Source organism: Berghia stephanieae, chromosome 2, assembly GCF_034508935.2.
Source record: "Berghia stephanieae isolate SIO BIC M18660-M18661 chromosome 2, UCSD_Bste_1.3, whole genome shotgun sequence".
Taxonomy (NCBI): Eukaryota; Metazoa; Mollusca; class Gastropoda; order Nudibranchia; family Aeolidiidae; genus Berghia; species Berghia stephanieae.
The window spans coordinates 119505302-119526468 of NC_088361.1; the positions used below are offsets into that span (position 1 = coordinate 119505302).

Sequence of the window (21167 nt, forward strand, 5' to 3'; positions counted from 1 at the left end):
TGAGTGATTGTTTAATATATGTACGCTTGGTATATTGAATAAGCGCTGTGTTTCCAATGTTTAATATTTAGAGATGGAGAAAAGACATTTTCATTGAAGAAAGAGATAGATAGATCGATCGATCGATAGATAGATAGATAGATAGATAGATAGAGAGAGAGAGAGAGAGAGAGAGAGAGAGAGAGAGAGTGAGAGAGGGGGGGGGGGGGGGGGGGGGAGAAGGAAAAGAGAATAAAAAAAAACAAAATTAAAACAAAAATCAAAACAAAATACAGCCTCCCCCCCCCCCCCCCCCCCCTAACAAAGGCAGAAAATAAGCAACAACAACAACAACAACAACAACAAACGATACAAAACAAATAAATTGAAAAATACAAAACAAAACAAAAACTGTCCTAGCGCCTATTAGATAAAAATGAGCTCAAAAGTCTAAAAGCTATTCTTTACTTTACAATAGTATGAACATTCAATAAAATATGTTTTGATATTGTCCCCCCCCCCCCCCCCCCCCCCCCCCCCAATGAGCCTTGCTTGGTCTCGACTTGAAACAAGGATCAAGCATTATTGAGCGTGGTTTGTAACCAGATGGGCGTCACTGATCGCAAAATTCTGGCCCCAGCTTTTGCTAATGTCAAAGACACTTGGTACATCTCAAGGCATTCGATTTAGGCGTTATTGAGAGGTTCTCTCTATAGTAGTGACGGATATCATAATATACGTTCTAGTGCCAATAAAGAGGCGCCTATCAGGCATCATGTGCTGTATGAAATAGAAATATACTATATTCCAAATGGCATGTTGGGATGAAATGAAGCGTTGTTAAGCGCATTAAGCATCTCGAGTCCATGCTCTAAAAAATTTGTGTTTCTTTTTTTTTTTTTAATCATTGGTACAGAAGATACTATCTAGCTATAGAAAGACCTGAATACCAACAATTCAATAATATTCTGTGCCTCCTTAGGTTTTGAGGAAGGAATGGACGATCGGGAGTCCCGAGAAGACCGCTGTAACCAGAGCGGTGACAAAGGGTAAACACTCCAATTTTCTGCGCCAACGATTTGCTCTTGACACACAATGCTGTGCTCGACTCACAAATGGATAATAAAAAAAAAAAACTGTGATCAGCGACAGAACGTGTAAGAGGGCTGGGATTAAAATAAAACAAGTAGAAGGAGGGGATTGCAAATAAATAATAAAGCTAGCGGAAATTTGACTCCGAATTCTCTGCTGTGGGAGTAGAATGTGACCTATCGTTGTAAAAGGGTATTATGTAAATATGAACCCGTATGTCACAATTAATATATAAAAGTTAATATGAGGAGAAAGATTAAGTTTGAGTTTTAGTTATTTTCTTGCTTTAAGAGACAATACCTATTGCTGGAACATTACATATAAATGTAACCCAAGTCTTAAAAAAAAAAATTCTATTTCAAACTTCTAGTATCTAAACAATCCAAAAGGAAAAAGAAACAAACAAACAGAAATAACAAAACAAAAACAAACAAAAAAACCCACACAATTTGGGGAGGGGGGGGGGGGGAGCTAAACTCGGAACTATGGAAATTGGACACTAATGGAGAGTGAACCCGAGGTTAAGGAAGAAGACACCCAGTGGAGAGTGACCATTTGACTATCTGAGGTTGACACCAGTGGGGAGTGAACACTGGGCCTATTGGAAGTGGATACCAGTGGGGAACAAACCCAGAACACCGAGATGTGGATACCATGAGTGGGTAATGAACCTGGGACTATGAGAGGTGGACACCAATCTGGAATGCACACAAGATTATATGATGAGATACAAGCGGTGTGAGACTGTGAGATTTGGACACGACTAAGGAGTGAACCCAAGGCTACACCCAGTGGAGAATAAACCCAAATCTAAATGGGGTGTCATGATTGGGGATTTAACCCGGAACTAGAGGAGGTGGACATAAGTGGGGAGTAAACCTTCGACTATGGAGGAAGATGCACACCAGTGTGGAGAGAACCCGAGACTCAGAGAGGTAGGTACCAGTGGAGAGTGAGTGAATCCAGGGCTATGAGAGGTGGATACCAGTGGGGATATATATATATATATATATATATACACACACACACACAAACACACACACACACAAACACCGCCCCCCATACACACCTGCGAAATAAACAATCTTTGCTCCCACATGAATGCATTAATTAATTGCTAACTTTGAGTGGTTAGAAATTATTTTATTATTCATTCATTCCTTCAGTGAACACCCTCGAATTCAGTCAACCAAATAAATAATTCTACAAGGTATGAATTCAATCAATTGTTCTAATTTTCATATTTATTATTTATAATTTACAATTAAAATTGAGAGACGTTCCAAAAATCGAGCTGACACCTTAAACGTTCTTCAAGATTATTTCAGATCAATTTCTGAGGATGAAGAGGACGCTTAACGTCATTGTTGATATCAATTCTATGCTATTTATGTCCTCTTTAATAGACGAAACAAAACAGACCATTGAAGCATTCTGATAAACAATCCAACAGTATATTAATATTGGTCAAATCTGCCGTGCTCTTAATAAAACACGTAAAAAATTCTGGCCTGAAAACAATATCGATCGATAAAAATGACCCTTATCTTGCTTGCAAAAAAAAAATAAACACCTCTCAAACCTGGGACTTCACCAAAGACTTTGAGGATTGAGAGTTTTTGGAGAAATGAGGCTCATTTTAATCGACCGATATTTGGAGGACGAGTTTTCTGCCCAAAATTTTAAATACGTGTTTTTCCAGAGTACAGCAGTAAAAAAAATTGGTACATAAATATCTTGGATTTTTTATAACCTCCGACTATCTACCTATTCTTTATTTTCTGTTTTTAAAAGACACGGACAGAATGATTAATATGTAAATGGTGCAGACTAGCCGATAAGTAGACTATGTCATGACGACATTTTTCGTTAGAAGGCGTCAAGCGAAAGAATAGTCAAGTTTAGAAAAATAGCACAACGCTATGCATTGTAATTATAAATAAATAAAAAGGTTCGATTGCTATTCAATGAACGACAATTTAACTTTTATGCAGTTTATCAGTTGATGATGCCGAGCTAATTGGCAACACCTGGTGGAAGGATTGGAGAGATGAGATTGCATATTCATATGGAACTTGCGATGATACACATTGATAAACAACCTACGCATGGCATACGTCACCTGCATTTCATGCTGTTTTAAAGCATGCAATATCGATATACCTAAGAGAAAACAATCTAAATAAATAATTTGATGATGATGACGATGATGATCATGATGATGAGGTTGATGATGGTGATGATGATGATGATGATGATGGTGATGATGATGGACCTCGCAAGGTTTATGCCAAGATCAGGGTAATTTAAATCAATGGATAATTAACTGAACGATGAGTTTTCTGGCCAAATTTTTAAATTCGTGTCTTTCGAGAGAACGGCAGTTAACTGGGAAAACCCACGAAATAATTGAGCTTTATATAGTGCAATATCCACTAAATGTGCTCAAAGCGCTTTACAAGGGGTCCATGGTCAACAGCAACATTTTAACACGTAGGACGGGACATGCCGCCCGTTAGGCGATATTACAATTTTCCGGACAAAGACAACGCTGTTAACGGCCAGGTACTCATTTTACACCTGAGTAAGGTGAGAGAAAGTGAGTAAAGAGCCTTTTCCAAGGACTCAACTATGCGCCGAGCGCGAGGCTCGAACCCAGGACCTTCCGATCCGAAAGCGAGTGTCATACCACAAGAACACATAGCCGCACAAATAATAAGATTAAAATATTATTCATAAGTTTAAAAAAAAAAAATTGGAACGGCATGATTGAGTAGCTCTATGACGCAGCATTTTTGCTTGTAACGACGTGTGATTATTTGCAGGTCCGATAAATCAAATTGTTTTGGGCTCATTGTTGTAATGGAAATCATTTCAAACCAACGCAAAATATTCTTCATAACAACAATGTTAAGTCAAGTCCATAATATTGTGTTCAATTATCAGTTTTACAAAAAAGTGCACATTGGCTTGTAACCTACATTACCGTGGTTGAAATGCCGCTGGGGTCGTATTCATATTTTTGTTTTTAGTAATACAAGATCGGTATCATTATTATCAACATATTATGTTTTCCCTTCACGTTTAAATTTATTATGATATTGCCTACACTGCCCAAATAACCATGTTGCAGTTTAGGCTACATTGCCCAAATAATCGCTCCCAAAGTTAAAATGCCAGCGCCAAAGCATGAATATTATGGCAAACAACATACAATTCTGACACCCTGTCCACCCAGCCGTGATTAGGTTGCTGGGTCTGTTAAATCTGGCGGGAAGTACTTTGCGATAGATGAGCGTTCCATCAATAATGTAACAAACAATTGCTATTGCTACTCTGAAAGACTATATTCAATATAAAGAGTCTGCGCTTGGATAAGAAGCTCACAACATTGCCATCCGGAAGTATAACGGACCAACACACAAAACTATACGTAACCTTGAACGTTTATTGTCTGGTCAATACAGTTTAGTGAGAATTACTCATAAACGTGGATGGCAAAAATCAATAACAAAGACTTGAGTGACATTAACTTCATTCTATCTATAGATAGAACGAAGTTGGCGTCACTCGGGTCTTTGTTATTGTTTTTTTTTTTGCCATCCACGTTTATGAGTAATTCTCACTTAACTCTATTATCCAGACTATAAACGTTCATGGTTACATAGAGTTTTGTGTATTGGCCCGATATACTTCCGGATGGCAATGTTGTGGGCTCCTTAGCTCAAGCGCATGCTATCTATAGATAGTATCCGCTTGGCTAAGAAGTTCATAACATTGCCATCCGGAAGTATAACGGACCAACACACAAAACTGTGTGTATCCATGAACGTTTATAGTCGAGTTAATACAGTTCAGTGAGCATTACTCTTATTCATGCAGTTAACTCGGCAAAGTTACAAGAATGGTTTGCCATTGCCTATTCTTGTCGCCCTCTGCAGTTGGCCAGCTTGACCTGTTACCGTTCGACACCACGAGGAGGTTGCAGTAGGGCTTGATGATGATCTATCTTTGCAGACTTGGCATCATCCATTTGTCGAACGAATAAGTCCAAAAAGTCAAACGGTGACAGCGTAAAGGGGAGCATGTTTTCACGGAAGACTGCTGCCTCGCTCGGTTGGGAGCGTGATGTTCGTCAGGTCACACCGAACCGTCAGCCAGTTACTAGGCGAAATAAATTTAACAAATGTGACAAAACCAAAATTGGGACATGGAATGTCAGGACCTGTGCCCAAAAAGGAAAACTAAACAACATTCTAAAAGAAATGAAACGGCTTCAAATAAATATTCTTGGCCTGGCAGAGATGAGATGGAAAGAGCAGGGAACCATGTCAAAACAAGAAAACAACACGACATATAAGATCATATGGAGTGGTGGAACCTCTTTCCAAAAAGGAGTAGGGATGATCTTAGACCAAAAATCAACCAAATTTTACAAAGGGCAAGTAGCAATCTCAGACAGAGTTTTGCTGGTTAAGCTAAGAGGACCTGTAGTTGACACCAATATTATTCAAGTTTATGCACCAACAGAAGAGGCGACAGATGCAGATATGACAGAGTTTTACCATTTACTAGACAAAGCAAAACGAATGTGTAAATCACAAGAAGTCCTTATGGTAATGGGGGACCTAAATGCTAAGATTGGCAGAGGCAGAGATGGTGACATAATCGGACCACATGGACTCGGAGACAGAAATGAACGAGGAAACATCTGGGCAGATTGGTGTAGAACAAATAAATTAATGATTTCAAACACCTGGTTTCAACAACACCCAAGAAGAACCTGGACATGGCAATCACCAGGGGACAGAGCAAGGAACCAGATAGACTTTATAGCAGTATCATCAAGATTCAGAAATGGCATATTAAATTGCAAAACCTACCCAGGCGCCGATGTAGACAGTGACCATGTCCCAGTTGTTTGTACAGTAAGGATAAAGTTTAAAGCTATTCAGAGAACAGCTGGTAGAATAAAGAGGGATTACAGGTTATGCAAAGACAATGGCATACAAACAAAAATGAGAGAAGAATTTGAAAATGCACTCATGATACAAAGCCAAAGTGAACCTGATAACGAAAAATGTGAAAAACAATTTGATATATTCCAAAAGTGTGTCAAAGCAACTGCAGAAAAACATTTACCAATAGCTCAAATAAACAGCAAAAAGGAATGGATGACAAATGAAATTCTAAACCTATTTGAAGAAAGACGAAAATGCAACAGAGGGTCTGCAGAATACCAAACATTGAACAACCACATTAAATCCAAATGCATCGAGGCACACGAGAACTATCTAGACTGGAAATGCTGCGAAATCGAAAGAGAATACAAACCCAACCCCAACAAGCTCACCAAAGAATAAAAGAACTATCAGGGAAAAGGAAAAGCAAAGCAGCAGGAAGTTGTATCCAAAACAAACAAGGGGATCTGCTATTTGAAGAACAACATATAGAAAGCCGATGGGTAGAATACATAGGCGAACTGTACAATGATCCAAATAGAAATGAACCACCACTGAAATTCAAAGAACCATTAAGCGGTCCAAACATCACCAAAAGTGAAATTGAACATGCCATGGAACGAATGAGGGATGGTAAAGCAACAGGCCCTGATGAAATATCTGTAGAGGTATTAAAAAGCCTAGGAGATCTAGCAATTGATGAACTTCACATATTATTCAACAATATATACAATACTGGGAAAATTCCAGAAGATCTCTGTAACTCTATTTTCATAGCAATACCAAAGAAAGCAGGTGCAGTCAGATGCGAAAATTTTAGAACTATAAGTTTAATAAGCCACATCAACAAAATACTGTTGCGTATAATTATCAACAGGCTAAGGAATAAGATTAACCCGAAATCGCAGAAGAACAATATGGATTCCAACCTGACAGAGGGACAAGGAACGCAATATACCTCCTCCGTGTTTTAAGTGAAAGAGCTATACAGGTTCAGACCCCACTATACCTCTGTTTTGTCGACTACAAAAAAGCTTTTGATAGAGTACGCCACGAAGAAATACTAAAACAACTGCACTCCATTGGCGCTGATGAGAAAGACCTCAGACTCATGCAAACATTATACTACACCCAGCAGGCATCTATCAAAATCGGAAACTCTACAGGAAATTCCATTCCTATTAAGAAAGGAGTCCGTCAAGGGTGTGTTGCCTCACCAGATCTGTTTAATCTATACCAAGAAACAATCATGAGGGGCATAAATAATATGGAGGGAATAAAAGTGGGAGGTCACAACATAAATAATATAAGATACGCAGACGATACGGTACTCATTGCAACATCAGAAATCCAACTTCAAAAGATTGTTGACAAAGTGGTAGTAGATAGTGAAGCCAAGGGAATGGAAGTGAATATCACCAAAACGGAATGCATGGTAATACAGAAAAACCCCGAAAACAACAACACCTGCAATATAACGATTCACGGCGAGCAACTTACCAACGTAGAAAGTTTTAAGTACCTAGGTTCAATAGTGACAACAGATGGAAGATGTAACCGAGACATACGAGCAAGAATAACTCAAGCCAAACAGGCCTTCATGGACCTGGGAAACATTTTGAAAAACAAACAGATGTCGTTCGGGATTAGATTCCGAGTCTTGAAGTGCTACGTGTGGCCAATCTTGTTATACGGATGCGAAAGCTGGACTACAAATGCAGAAACACAAAAGAACATTGAAGCTTTTGAAATGTGGTGCTTGAGAAGGATGCAGAGAATATCGTATACTGCACACAAAACGAACGAAGAAGTGCTAAAACAAACATACCAACAAAGGAAACTAATGCCCATAATAGCGGACCGACAACTATCCTTTTTCGGACACATAGTAAGGAAAGATAAGAATGAATACCTGGCAACTTGTGGAAAAATACCTGGTAAACGCGCCCGGGGGAGACAAAGAAAAACACTCATAGACCAACTGAAGGGCTTCACCAACCTAACAATCCAAGAGCTGTTTGAAAAAGCAAGTGACAGGGAGGAATGGAGAGAGATAATTCATGCAGTATCCGAAGCCTGGACCAGGCATGGAACCTAGAAGAAGAAGAAGAAGAGCATTACTCATAAACGCGGATGGCAAAAAAAAATTACAAAGACCTGAGTGACGTCATCTTCGAACTATCTATAGATAGAATGCGCTTGGCCAAGGAGTTACAGCATTGCCATCCGGAAGTATAACGGACCAACACACAAACTCTGTGTAACCATGAACTTTTATAGTCGAGTTAATACAGTTCAGTGAGCATTACTCATAAACGCGGATGGCAAAAAACAATAACAAAGACCTGAGTGACGTCAACTTCGAACTATCTATAGAGAGATTACGTTCCGTAAACCGTCTAAAATCTGACACCGTTTGTGAGATAGATGACTGTTATGTCGTATATTTACAAAGGGAAAAGAAGAGTGAAAAGTGAATATGTCCAATCAGGGAACGGCGAGAAGGTAGTCTTGCATCATTGATAAATGGCCGGTTGGCTTCTGTACATACAGTCTTAGTTTACCTAGGGATCTGAGAGGAGTTTGTCGTGGTCAGCCCTTATCCCTTAGGTAAATTTAAACACGTGACTAAGAGAGTGATCGAGGAAATTGGATTGTAGTCGCTGCAGGTATTTCATCTAGCATAGAACATAATACTGGATGTCCATACTATCTTTCCCTGTGTAATAACATCTATATCAGAAAAAAACAACAGCATTGCATCCAATATACTTTATACCCGGGCCTATTGGATACATAAATGCTCTTCATTTTGGTTACCATTATATTTTACTCAATGCGCCTCAATATGGTTGGTAAGGCTATCTACAAACAATTTTAATGCGATATTCGAGTTTTTTAACGTGTATTTTGTAGCTTTTGTGGAGTGATAGATTCAATAACAGCTCTTTTATTTCATGGTAAGCATTCCAACATCATGTATGGGAGCTTAATAAACAATGTATTTGATGAAGCCCCGTAGGGAAAAAAAGCCATACGGAGAAATGCCGTGTGACCAAGGCGGCCAGCCAATCGAGTCAATAAAACCCGGATTATTATGTTTTGTTTCCATCAAGAGACAAGTAAAAAGCTGTAATAAACAGAGAAGCGACAGAGATCGTCTATCGCTTCTACCATATATATATCTTGCCTAGGTAAAATCTGTGAGGTCTGTAGGTCTATAGTTAAAACTGTAGGGGTTTTCCTTTTTAAAAAGCGATTCCCGATCATCAACCCACGACTGTATCAAATTATTTTTGCTGTGATATTTTTTGAAGGGAAACATCTAATTTCGTGTTCCAATTCATTTAGAATTGAAATAAAGTCTATTAATTTTTCTTCAATTAAAAATTAACACCGACTTGCCTCGAGGTAAATGTAGGTCTCACCCCGAGTGTTCCCATCGAAAAACAACAACAAAACAAACCCTTTCTCCTCGCTAAGTGATTAATGTGAGAAATTGTGGTTTGAAAGATAAATAGGTTTCGCTGTTAAAGGGTCAATGTAAACTAAAAACGGAGGTATTTGGCCTCGATCTCCATCTAAAACCATAAAATAAAAGGAGGTTTCTTGACACGTTACAAGAACACACTACATGTCAGTCTGTGTTATGTGTCACAGACGGGGCTAAAAAACCTCAACATGTGAAAACATATTTTTCGGAACCAAATAAATTATCAAAATCGTCATGTCAAAGATACATGGGATGAGTTTTACGCTGGCCTATTTTAATCTTTTAAAATTGAATAATAATAAAAAAGAAATAAAGAAAAAGAAAGCAAAGGTAAATTATTAATTGTTTTGATTTTTAATAAGCTTTAAATCCCATAACACGTCATAGTAAAGGCTGCTTAGGTCAAAGGCCTTTAAATACATTGTTAGAAAAACGGATCAGGTCAAATATTCCTTGATTTCATTTAGAGATTAATAGGAGAGCCGTGAAAATATTTTGCACATTAGTTTACTTATAATTTGATATTTATACGACAGGGTGGGTATCTGATATTATTCTGAATATCGTAAAATTGAGGGACTCTATTATTATCATAATCGTCATTATTATTATTATTATTATTATTATTATTATTATTATTATTATTATTATTATTATTATTATTATTATTATTATTATTATTATTAAATTAATTAATTAATAATAATAATAATAATAATAATAATAATAATAATAATAATAATAATAATAATAATTATTATTATTATTATTATTATTATTATTATTATTATTATTATTATTATTATTATTATTATTATTATTATTATTATTATTATTATTATTATTATTCTGCCTTCTGCGTCATATTGTGGCGGTGTCAAGATTTCAAACTTGAGTTCCAGGTTCATAAAGGCTAATCACTATAGCGTCTAATGTGTTAATAAACCTCGACAGAAAACCTAACACCCCTTATCCTTAATATGATTTTAGAGTTTGAAAAATTCCCCTTTACTCTAAACATCAAACAAAATAATTGATCTTGATATCCGTCTATCTAAATACGTGTTTTCTATACTGACCTTGTATTTAATTTTATACATTCTCATGCCATATCTCAAGGAACTTTGCTGGTCAATTGACCCTTCCACTTGCTATATTCAGATAACAAAATAATATTATGTCTGTGAATGTTGAATTGAGTAACATTGTCACTAGATACAGTATTTCCTTTTGAAGACACGCAAGTAGCTATTTCTCAAAGCTATAAAGCAAATAGAGATGAATGAATTTCCCCAGATTAAAAAAAAATAATGTTTAACAATCAGTAACAAGTAACAGTTGCATGTCACCACTACCATTGGGATAAAACGCTGTTATATTGCAAAGAAATTTTCTCTAATTATCAGTTTAACCCGGGAAAACAATCAATCTCGTAGTTGGGTGTTCAAAAAAAAAAAAAAAAAAAAACACCCCTATCTTTACGCAGCTTTGAAACAGGTCCGTTTTCACGTAAGTCGAGTGTGTTTTTAACCCTCTCCTTACCAACTACAGGAAAATCATCACGTTCGTGATGATACAACCAACATTTTTCTTATTCAAATTTCCTTTGTACAGCACAAAATTTAAAGAAAATGAACAGTGGGTTGTAGAGCATGTTTTTGCTAAAGAAGTTATGCATCGGAAGAACTTTACTGCTATTGTTTTTTAGTGATAAAAAATATATTTTTGTGTTAGTTTGGTGTGAAGTTTTGGGGAAAATCCTGAAACTGGTTGGTAAGGAGAGGGTTAATGAAAAAAATGCCATACTCGGATTAAGGTAGTAACAGGAAAAAAATAACCATGTCCGTGGAATGGTCCAATGAGCCCCTGTGAGGACACCCTCAAGTCACTTTTTATGCTTACATTATCTGCTTCACATTACATGACTTTGTTCAGCAGTTCAAACACCAGCCAGTTTTTGTTGGTAGAGCCTACCTGTTATCAGTAGAGTGACAAAGAATGAATGTCATTGACGATGGGATCTCTTGAAAGAATTATCAAGGGCGAGAATTTGTCCCATATAAACTGACTTATACTTACACCGACAAAACAACATTTTTTTTTTCTCATTTTGCCAGAAAATTATTACTTCACATATCGATCAACTTAGATGACCCCCAGATTGTCTGACAAAAATTTCCTTGTTTAAATAAGTATTATGTTGCTTATGGTTTCAGAAGTCTTAGCTTTGAGACTTTTTGACAGGTTAAGGCTCATAATAATTTGATCGCTTTTTAAGTAGAAGTGTTAGAGCCAAACTGAAAACGACCTTTATCCTTTGATCTTGTGCCACGAAGCATATCCTTATTATTACAACCAAAACTTTGCACTGGTTCATGGTATCTTCAACGAGTCGGGTGGTTTTGTTGTAATTTAAGTAGCCTACATTTATATACTTGTGTATGTAGTGTTATCAGCCTAAGGTGTAACTGGCGTATTGAGTTAATATTATGCTATTCAATTAGTAGGTCAACCAGTTGTGACTGACAAAACAATAATAGATAGTTGTGACTATCAATCTTACAATCTATTTATCGAAATATACCTGATAACTCTTTTCCGTTCCGATTGGCAAGAAGAAAAGAGCAATCGGGAATGTGATGTCGATTGCAAATTGGGCAGATCTCTTCCTAATTAGATGGCAATAGCATGTAAACGACAGAATACTGAAGACAAGATCAGGGGAGATGAGGATGAGAAAGATGAATAGGCCATGTTTTCGTAAATGGACGAAAATGGATACCATACATACATACATACATACATACATACATACATACATACATACATACATACATACATACATACACACACATATACATAATACATACATACATACATATACATACATACATACATACATACATACATACATACATACATACATACATACATACATACATACATACATACATACATACATACATACATACATACATACATACATACATACATAATACACTACACATCATACATACAACATACATACATACATACATACATACATACATACATACATACATACATACATACATACATACATACATACATACATACATACATACATACATACAACATATACATACATACATACATACATACATACATACATACATACATACATACATACATACATACATACATACATACATACATACATACATACATACATACACACATATACATACATACATACATACATACATACATACATACATACATACATACATACATACATACATACATACATACATACATACATACATACATACATACATACATACATACATACATACATACATACATACATACATACATACATACATACATACATACATATCATACGTATATAGTTAGAACGAAGTTGACGTTACTCAGGTCTTTGTTATTGTTTTTGCGTGAGTTCCTTAGCCAAGCGCACAGCATCTATATATATTGATAGACAAGAGCCGCTTCTCTCTAATCCAACATGAATAGAAACTAAATTCATTCACATGACCATTCAGTAATTGGAGGCGACTGATACCCCAAATGATTGTGGTTTTATTGCTTTGGTAAAAAGGTGTCAGCCTCAACCCCCCCCCCCCCCCCCCCCGCACACACACACGTGACTTAAGTCTTTTACTTATGTTCGGTTATTAGTCATGTAAAGTATTATAGATTTGGGTCACAATCCTTTATCGTCAAAAGCGCAAAAATAAAGTAACCCATTCGTATTGATAATTTGATTGATTATCTATCTCTTTATCTATCTATTTATCTATCTTTCTAACTAGAAACCTTCTAACCTTTATTTCTTTCTATCTATCTTTTTTTTTCTTTCTATCTTTCTATCTATCTATCCGTCCATTTATCGATATATTTATTAATCTATCAATACCTCCATCCACCCATCCATCCATCCATGCATCCACCGACCCTGCGTGGGGATGTAGCCATACGCTACTACTATTATTATCAATACTGTTCGTATCATCATTATCATCGACGTCATTTTTTCATCGTCGTTATCGTCATTGGCAACCAATTCATTACATTATCTTCACATTAGAGTAAAGAAGATAATACTGAACCCGGAATGATTTTAATTGAATTGAAGCACGAGTCCATTGCAAAGAAGGTACTGTAAAAAACGGCAAGGGCTGCCTGAAGCCGGTGGTCGTAAAATACTAACGAAAGAGTGAACATGGAAAGGCTTCGTATGGGAACAAAACAGACAATGGACGTTTCGGGTACAAACCCTTCGTCAGCACAACAATACACAAATAAACGTGGAAAACAAATAAAATATAATGAAAAATAACTTGTATCGTCTGTACTCAATGGTGGTTGCATACTGCAGACGATACAAGTTATTTTTCATTATATTTTATTTGTTTTCCACGTTTATTTGTGTATTGTTGTGCTGACGAAGGGTTTGTACCCGAAACGTCCATTGTCTGTTTTGTTCCCATACGAAGCCTTTCCATTTTCACTCTTTCGTTAGTAAAGAAGGTACTGGCAGCAGAAGTTGAAAAAGAGTACTGGATTTGTTAAGGATCGGGAACACGAAGCAGGAATAACAGGCAAACAGCTTATTGGGCATAATGATACACGTGATATGTGTCAACACATTCATACGACATGCGACTTACAATATAGATAGGTGAATATGCAATACACTTGCTATTCGATACGGGGCACCGGCAGATTGAAAGGAATAATAATGTATTGATTTCTGGATACAATATTTGTCTTCGATACATTACACATTCTCCCTCCTCCTCCTCCCTTCTTCTTCTTCTTCTTCTTCTTCTTCTCTTCTTCTTCTTCTCTTCTTCTTCTTCTTCTTCTTCTTCTTCTTCTTCTTCTTCCTTCTTCCTCTTCTCTCTCTTCCTCATTCTCCTCCTCCTCCTCATCATCATCATCTTTCTCCGTCTTTTTCTTCTTTTACATCTACTACTACTACACTACTACTACTACTACTACTACTACTACTACTACTACTACTACTATACTACTACTACTACTACTACTACTACTATAATATATATAATAATAATAATAATACAACTACTGTACTACTACTACTATACACTACTACTACTACTACTACTACTACTACTACTACTACTACTACTACTACTACTACTACTACTACTACTACTACTACTACTACTACTACTACTACTACTACTACTACTACTACTATACAACAACTACTACAACTACTACTACTACTACTACTACTACTACTACTACTACTACTTACTACTACTACACTACTACTACAACTACTACTACTACTACTACTACTACTACTACTATACTACTACTACTACTACTACTACTACTACTGTTACGTCAATCACAAGGCTACTCTTTAATTATTAATAAGGGCGTAACTTATACTAGATAATATCTAGTCTATTACGAGTACATAATATGCGCATATCTGCGAAATGATCGACGGAGAGGAAAATGATGATTACCCCCCTCCCTCTCACTTTCTCCACCTCTCTCTCTCTCTCTCTCTCTCTCTCTTTCTCTCTCTCTCTCTCCTCTCCCTCTCCCTCTCTCTCTCTCTCTCTCTCTCTCTCTCTCTCTCTCTCTCTCTCTCTCTCTCTCTCTCTCTAGCAGTACATGTGTCTGCTCCTTAGCACGATTTTTTTGCATGTCAAATGCATATTAAAGGACGAAAAAAAAGCAACAACCAACAACAACAGCAACAAACACACAAACAAAAATGGTATTATCGGCAACCACTCCTATCATCAAAGTGAGAATACTAGTGTCAGTAACATTGACTGACCAGGGGGGAAAAACGTGTCTGGAAAGGGACGAAACCCCCGTGTTTTCCAAGTTACGAGGCCAATACCTTTTCCACTTGAGCATCTCTAGTAATAATAAATAACCAACGCAGAGGGTTGGTTTAAATCCAATAGATGATAATAAAATTCAGTTTTATGCCACACTTTTGCTTGTTTGGGGTTCCAACAGCTCAGCTGGTGGAGCACTAGCTTAATACGAAAAGCGACCAAGATGCAGTCGATATTCTTTTCTGATACCCTTCCCACCCAGTAGTGACTGGGTAGCTGGTTGTTAGATCTGACGGAAAGTACTTTGCGATAGACAAGCCTCCTATCCAAAGGATAGCAAGCAATCGCTATTTGTCCATTTCAAGCTATAGAAACAGGGATAAACTCCAATTACATTGGCCTAATGGCTCTGAGGGACTTCTTTTTGTTTGTTTGTCGTAGGTCAAATTCAAAGAAAGTTTAAAATCAGTAAACATTGCAATGTGTGTCTACGTCTGTATGTAATGTGTTGTTGTTTTACCAAACAGGAACATTTTAGCATTCCATACCACACCGTTCTATCGGTCGGATATGACTGCAATAATAATAAAACGGTAATAAATAAATAAAATGTATATATAAATAAAAAAAAACGATTAAAACGAAATAAATAAATTACGGCACAATTTAAGAAAGTCTCACGCCTTTTGCCTTTAGACTGTTCATGGCGTTATGAGTTATGAACACATGCCTTTAATAAATGAAATAATATTATTAGTATTTTATAATGATATGTTATTACATATTGATATATATATATATATATATATATATATATATATATATATATATATATATATATATATATATATATATATATATAAATATTGAAAAATAAAATAAAAACCATAAATTGAAAAAATAAATAAAACTATCGTCACTTAAGTTCAGAAAAAAAGAAGCAATGTTCTACGCTAATAAAGATTGTCCATGGTCTGCATACCATTAATAATAAACAATTTTAAAACATTTTCTTTGTTTACATTCACACGAGGTAATGACTTTAAGCTAATTATAACCTGATAATCTGCCAATAGTCGAGAGACCTCACTCATCCAACGTACAGTCAGGACATTGTAATGCACTTGATTTTCTTAATACAAAAAAAAAAAAACCAAAAAAAAAAAAAAAAAAAAAAAAAAAACCACACAAACACACAACTGAAACAATACATAAAAGCTTTCAAAAATGCATTTGATGGAAACTCCATGCCTTGAAGGAAGTAAACGACGAATGAATTTGTTTCTCTCACGTTTTAATAAAAAAAAAATTCATATGATTAACAAGTCTTTAGTGGACAAAAACATTATTGCACAAACTTGACCTTTTTCTTGTATAATATACAATGGTGTGTACTAATTAATATCAATGCACCAACTTGATATTTTCTTTCGTTTGTGTTATTATGAATCTATTCATATCTGCAAAATGACGGGGTAAATTAATTAAGTTCTTTTGACGTATGTAAACCTCAATCATTATGATTATAAGTATATGTCTACTTACGCAGTATGATGACTGATGTGAGTAACATCCTCCTCGTAGTTGTGAAGATACTATTGATTCAATAAGAAATGGACTGTGTTAGAGCAATATCAACTGAAGGTACACATAAACACATAATATTATGCGAGTCACAAATAACTTATAAATGAATGAAACACACGAACGTAGCAGCCTTAATTATGTAGATAAATAACTACTACTAAAACTTGTGTGAAATCTATATTGTCGTAACAGCCACTCTTGTCGCAGTTCTTGTGTGATGTGTGGGGGTTGGCAATGCACGTTATGGTGGGTTGGTTGCTTTCACATCGCTTTCGCCTATCGTCAGTCGTGTTTGTTACACCTTATCCGGTGAAATCTCTGAGAGAGAGAGAGAGAGAGAGAGAGAGAGAGAGAGAGAGAGAGAGAGAGAGAGAGAGAGAGAGAGAGTATGCGTTCAAGTAAAATACTCACCAGATAGATAAATAAATAGATAGATAGATAGATAGATAGATAGATAGATAGATAGATAGATAGATAGATAGATAGATAGATAGATATATGTATGTATGTATGTATGTATGTATGTATGTATGTATGTATGTATGTGTGTATGTATGTATGTATGTATGTATGTATGTATGTATGTGTGTATGTATGTATGTGTTGTGTGTTTGGGGGGGGGGGGGTCATTAAAAACAAGCGTGCAAAAGGAACCTCTATCCCCTCCAATCTCCCCTCCCCCCAATCCCCTGCACTGAGACATTATATAGATAGACGAAATGAACGTCAATTAAAATAAGAAAATAAGATACAATAAACAATAAAGACAAAGCGGGGCTTATCGGTGTTTCTGTTTTACGAAACTCGCCGAAACCCGACGAAACCAGTCGAAGTCATGGGAAGTGGGCAGCAGTGGGGAGTGAACCGGGGACTATGGGAGGAGGATATCAGTGAGAATTGAAGCCGGACTATGGGGGTTGGCACAAGGGGACAATGAACCTGAGACTATAGGAGGTAGACAGCAATGAGGAATGAATCTGGGACTACGAGAGGCAGATACCAGTGGAGAGTGAAGCCTTGAATATGGGAGGTGGACACTAGTGGGGAGTGACCCCAAAAGGGTACTTTATTTTTCCGAAACTACCAAAACCGTCCGAAGTTATGGGAAGTAGGCAGTAATGGGGAGAGAACCAGGGACTCGGGGAAGTGGAAACCAGTGGGGAGTGAACCTGGGACTATGGGAGGAAGATGTCAGGGGGAAATGAACCTGAGACTATGGGGCATGGATACAAAGTAGGCATTGAAGCCGGACTATAGGAGGTGGGTATAATGTGGTATTTAAGATGGAGGTTAAATTTTATTTAAGAAAAAAAAAAGATAATTTTCAAAAACCATTGGAGCGTTTTACATAGGTTCTCAGCTCCCTGCACTCCCAGAATCGCTCTAAAATTTAATAGAGGCCTGCAAATCCTATTATTTCCCCGTTACATATTACATGAAATATTAACAGCAATGATTGAATAATGGCTCGTATAGCTATCTGAGGATAAAACCTTCACAATGACAATAAGTAATGAATAAAAAACCAGTCCCACTTATAGTTGGCAAAAGAAGCAAGTCTGATTTATTCTGTTTGAAATATTAATGTACGTATTTACATATTTTTCATTGTTCATTTTACAACATTGGGCACTTAACAAAACCACAGTATTTCCTTATGTTGGTGAATCTTATCTTAGTGGCAGTTTAGGTGCTTACCCGGACTGGGAGTGTAGGGTGCCGTTTGATGCAATGGTGTGAGGTTGGACTGCTCCTCCTATGACCATACTAGGAAGGGATTGAAATCCCTTATTTTGAATATCACACCACTGAACAGGATAAAAACACGTCCTTTCTTGTACAACCAGTCAGCACGCGTATAAAGAAACAAAGATGGAAACTGCTCCGAAGAGATGAAAATATTCCAGCACAAGCCTCAATGGATGATTACTTCAAACAAGGAGCCACATACAGAGGGCGTACACCAACTTCACTTCCAACAACATTGAATCAAGATCTCAAAAAAACATCAAATACATTTAGAAACAACAACCGAAGAACTGGTTTCAGCATAACAGGAAACATCCAACTGCCTCAGCACCTTAACACACATGATGCCTTTCTAAAGCTAAAAACACTTGCTCTATTCAGAGATCTATGGAGGCAGATTACTAACTGGATAATAGAAACAGACTGACAAACTCGAAGTGACGCACACATTCACGGCAAGCGTCCATAGAGACTGCGCAGGCATATTTATATTATTTCTTGTAAGATATTTTTGTGGAAGAGCATGTTTCGTTGCAAGGTGTGTGTGTTTTATAAGGTTCAGCGACCAGGGTTCCATTCCCATGTGTCTTTGTTTTCCGACAATGATGAAAGGGGTGGTGATGGGCGTGTCTCCAGGTGTTCATACTTACATTTTCCATTGTCCGGTATTGGCTGAGTGTGAGCGGTGCTGGTGGATTAGGTTTTTTTTTCGCACATTTTTGTGAAGTTTCATCCCTCGCTCTAGGGGATGTAATTGTGTGTCAACCCAGTTAAACATGGCTATTGTAATTGTAATGGCCGGTAATATGACATGTCGATATTTCACTTGTGACAGTGGCACCAGAGGAGAATGAACCTGATACTGTAGGAGGTGGGCACCAATGGAGAATGAACCGGGACAACCAGAGGTAGATACCAGTGGAGAGTGAAGCCGGAATATGGGATTTGGACACTAGTGGGGAGTGGTGCCAGAAAGGTAATTCTTTTTTCCGAAATCTACCGTAGTCCAGGTTCATTCTCCACTGGTATCCACTTCCCCCAATCCCAGGTTCATTTCCCAATGGTACCCATTCCCATATTCCTAGCTTCGGTCTCCACTGGTATCCACCTCCTACAATCCAAGGTTTATTCTCCATTGCTATCCACATCTCTGTGCCATGGTTTCGTTCCCTACAGATGTCCACTTCCCATAGTCCCAGGTTCACTCGTCACTGGTTTCAACCTCATATGGTCTCGTGTTCACTCTCCAAGGGGTACCTTCTTACTTAGCCATGAGTCCACTCTCCATGGGTGTCAACCTCTCATAATCCGGGTTCCCTCGCCATTTGTATCTTACCCTATAGTCATTCCCCATTCGTAACCACCTCCCATAGTCCCAGGTTTATTCCCCACGGGTGCCCACCTCCCATAGTCCTAGCTTTACTCCCCACAAGTATCCACCTCCCATAGACCCGGTTTCATTCTCCACTGGTTTCCTCCTCTCATATTCCCAGGTTCACTACCCGCCTGTGTCCAACCCAGGTAGTCTGGGGTTCACTCTCCAGTGGGTGTTATCATTCTCACTCCTCATTAGTGTCCACATCTCACAGTCCCACGTTCACTTGCCATTTGTATCTCATCTTATAGTCTTTTGAACATTCCCATCGGTGTCCATCGCCATTGTTTTCCGGGTTCACTGCTCACTGTTGTCCACCTCTCACAGTTCTGGGTTCAATCCCCAGTGGTGCCCACCTCCCATTGTCCCTGGTTTATTCCCCATTGGTGCCATCATAGTATCGGCTTCAAATCCCACCGGTATCAATCTCCCATAGCCCCAGGTTCATTTCCCTTTGATATCCTCATACTAGGTTCACTTCCCACTTGTGGTCACTTCCCCGAGTCCCTGATTAACTCCCCACTTCCCTCTATTGCCACTTCCCAGAGTCCGGCTTCAATTCCCGCTGGTATCCATCTCCCAGGGCCCAAGGTTCATTTCCATCTAATATCATCCTCCCACTGGTGTACACTGCCCCGAGTCTTTGGTTCACTCCCCACTGTTGCTGCCCACTTCCCATAACTTTGTCGGGTTTCCTCGGGTTTCGCCGGGTTTCCGCGGGTTTCCTAAGAAAAGAAACACCCGGGCTTATTAGGGTTTTATTTACAATCAATAAGTTTGCCGAAGTCGTCGATGAAATAGCCATATTATTATGTGCACGCTCTCACAACCCTACTACGTAATTTCCGTGAAGACATAGTGAAGAAAAACAGGGAGGATATGGAAAACTAATATTGGCACGCTTGGAAACTGAGTCATTTTTAATCGGTCACTGATTAACAGCCCATAACTTTATTACTGTTAGTCACAACATTGACATAATCATAAATCATTGGACATTTTAGATTACCCCAGGTAAAATACACGGATTTGAATAAGATATCTTTACCAACTTTGGTAAACACCATCAGAAAAAGACAGTTAAAATTTCTCGG

At 37.5% G+C, this 21167-nt stretch overlaps 1 protein-coding gene across 1 annotated transcript in view; it reads right to left on the reverse strand.

Annotated features, from left to right (window-relative positions):
• Positions 1–17142, reverse strand: part of LOC144966423 (uncharacterized) — a 50124-nt gene extending 32982 nt beyond the window's left edge. The window contains exon 1 of the mRNA XM_078902854.1: positions 16908–17142. Within this exon, the coding sequence (XP_078758980.1) occupies positions 16908–16935 (28 nt within the window). The 5' untranslated portion in view covers positions 16936–17142. The remainder of the gene's footprint in view (positions 1–16907) is intronic.
• Between the last annotated feature and the right edge of the window lie 4025 nt (positions 17143–21167).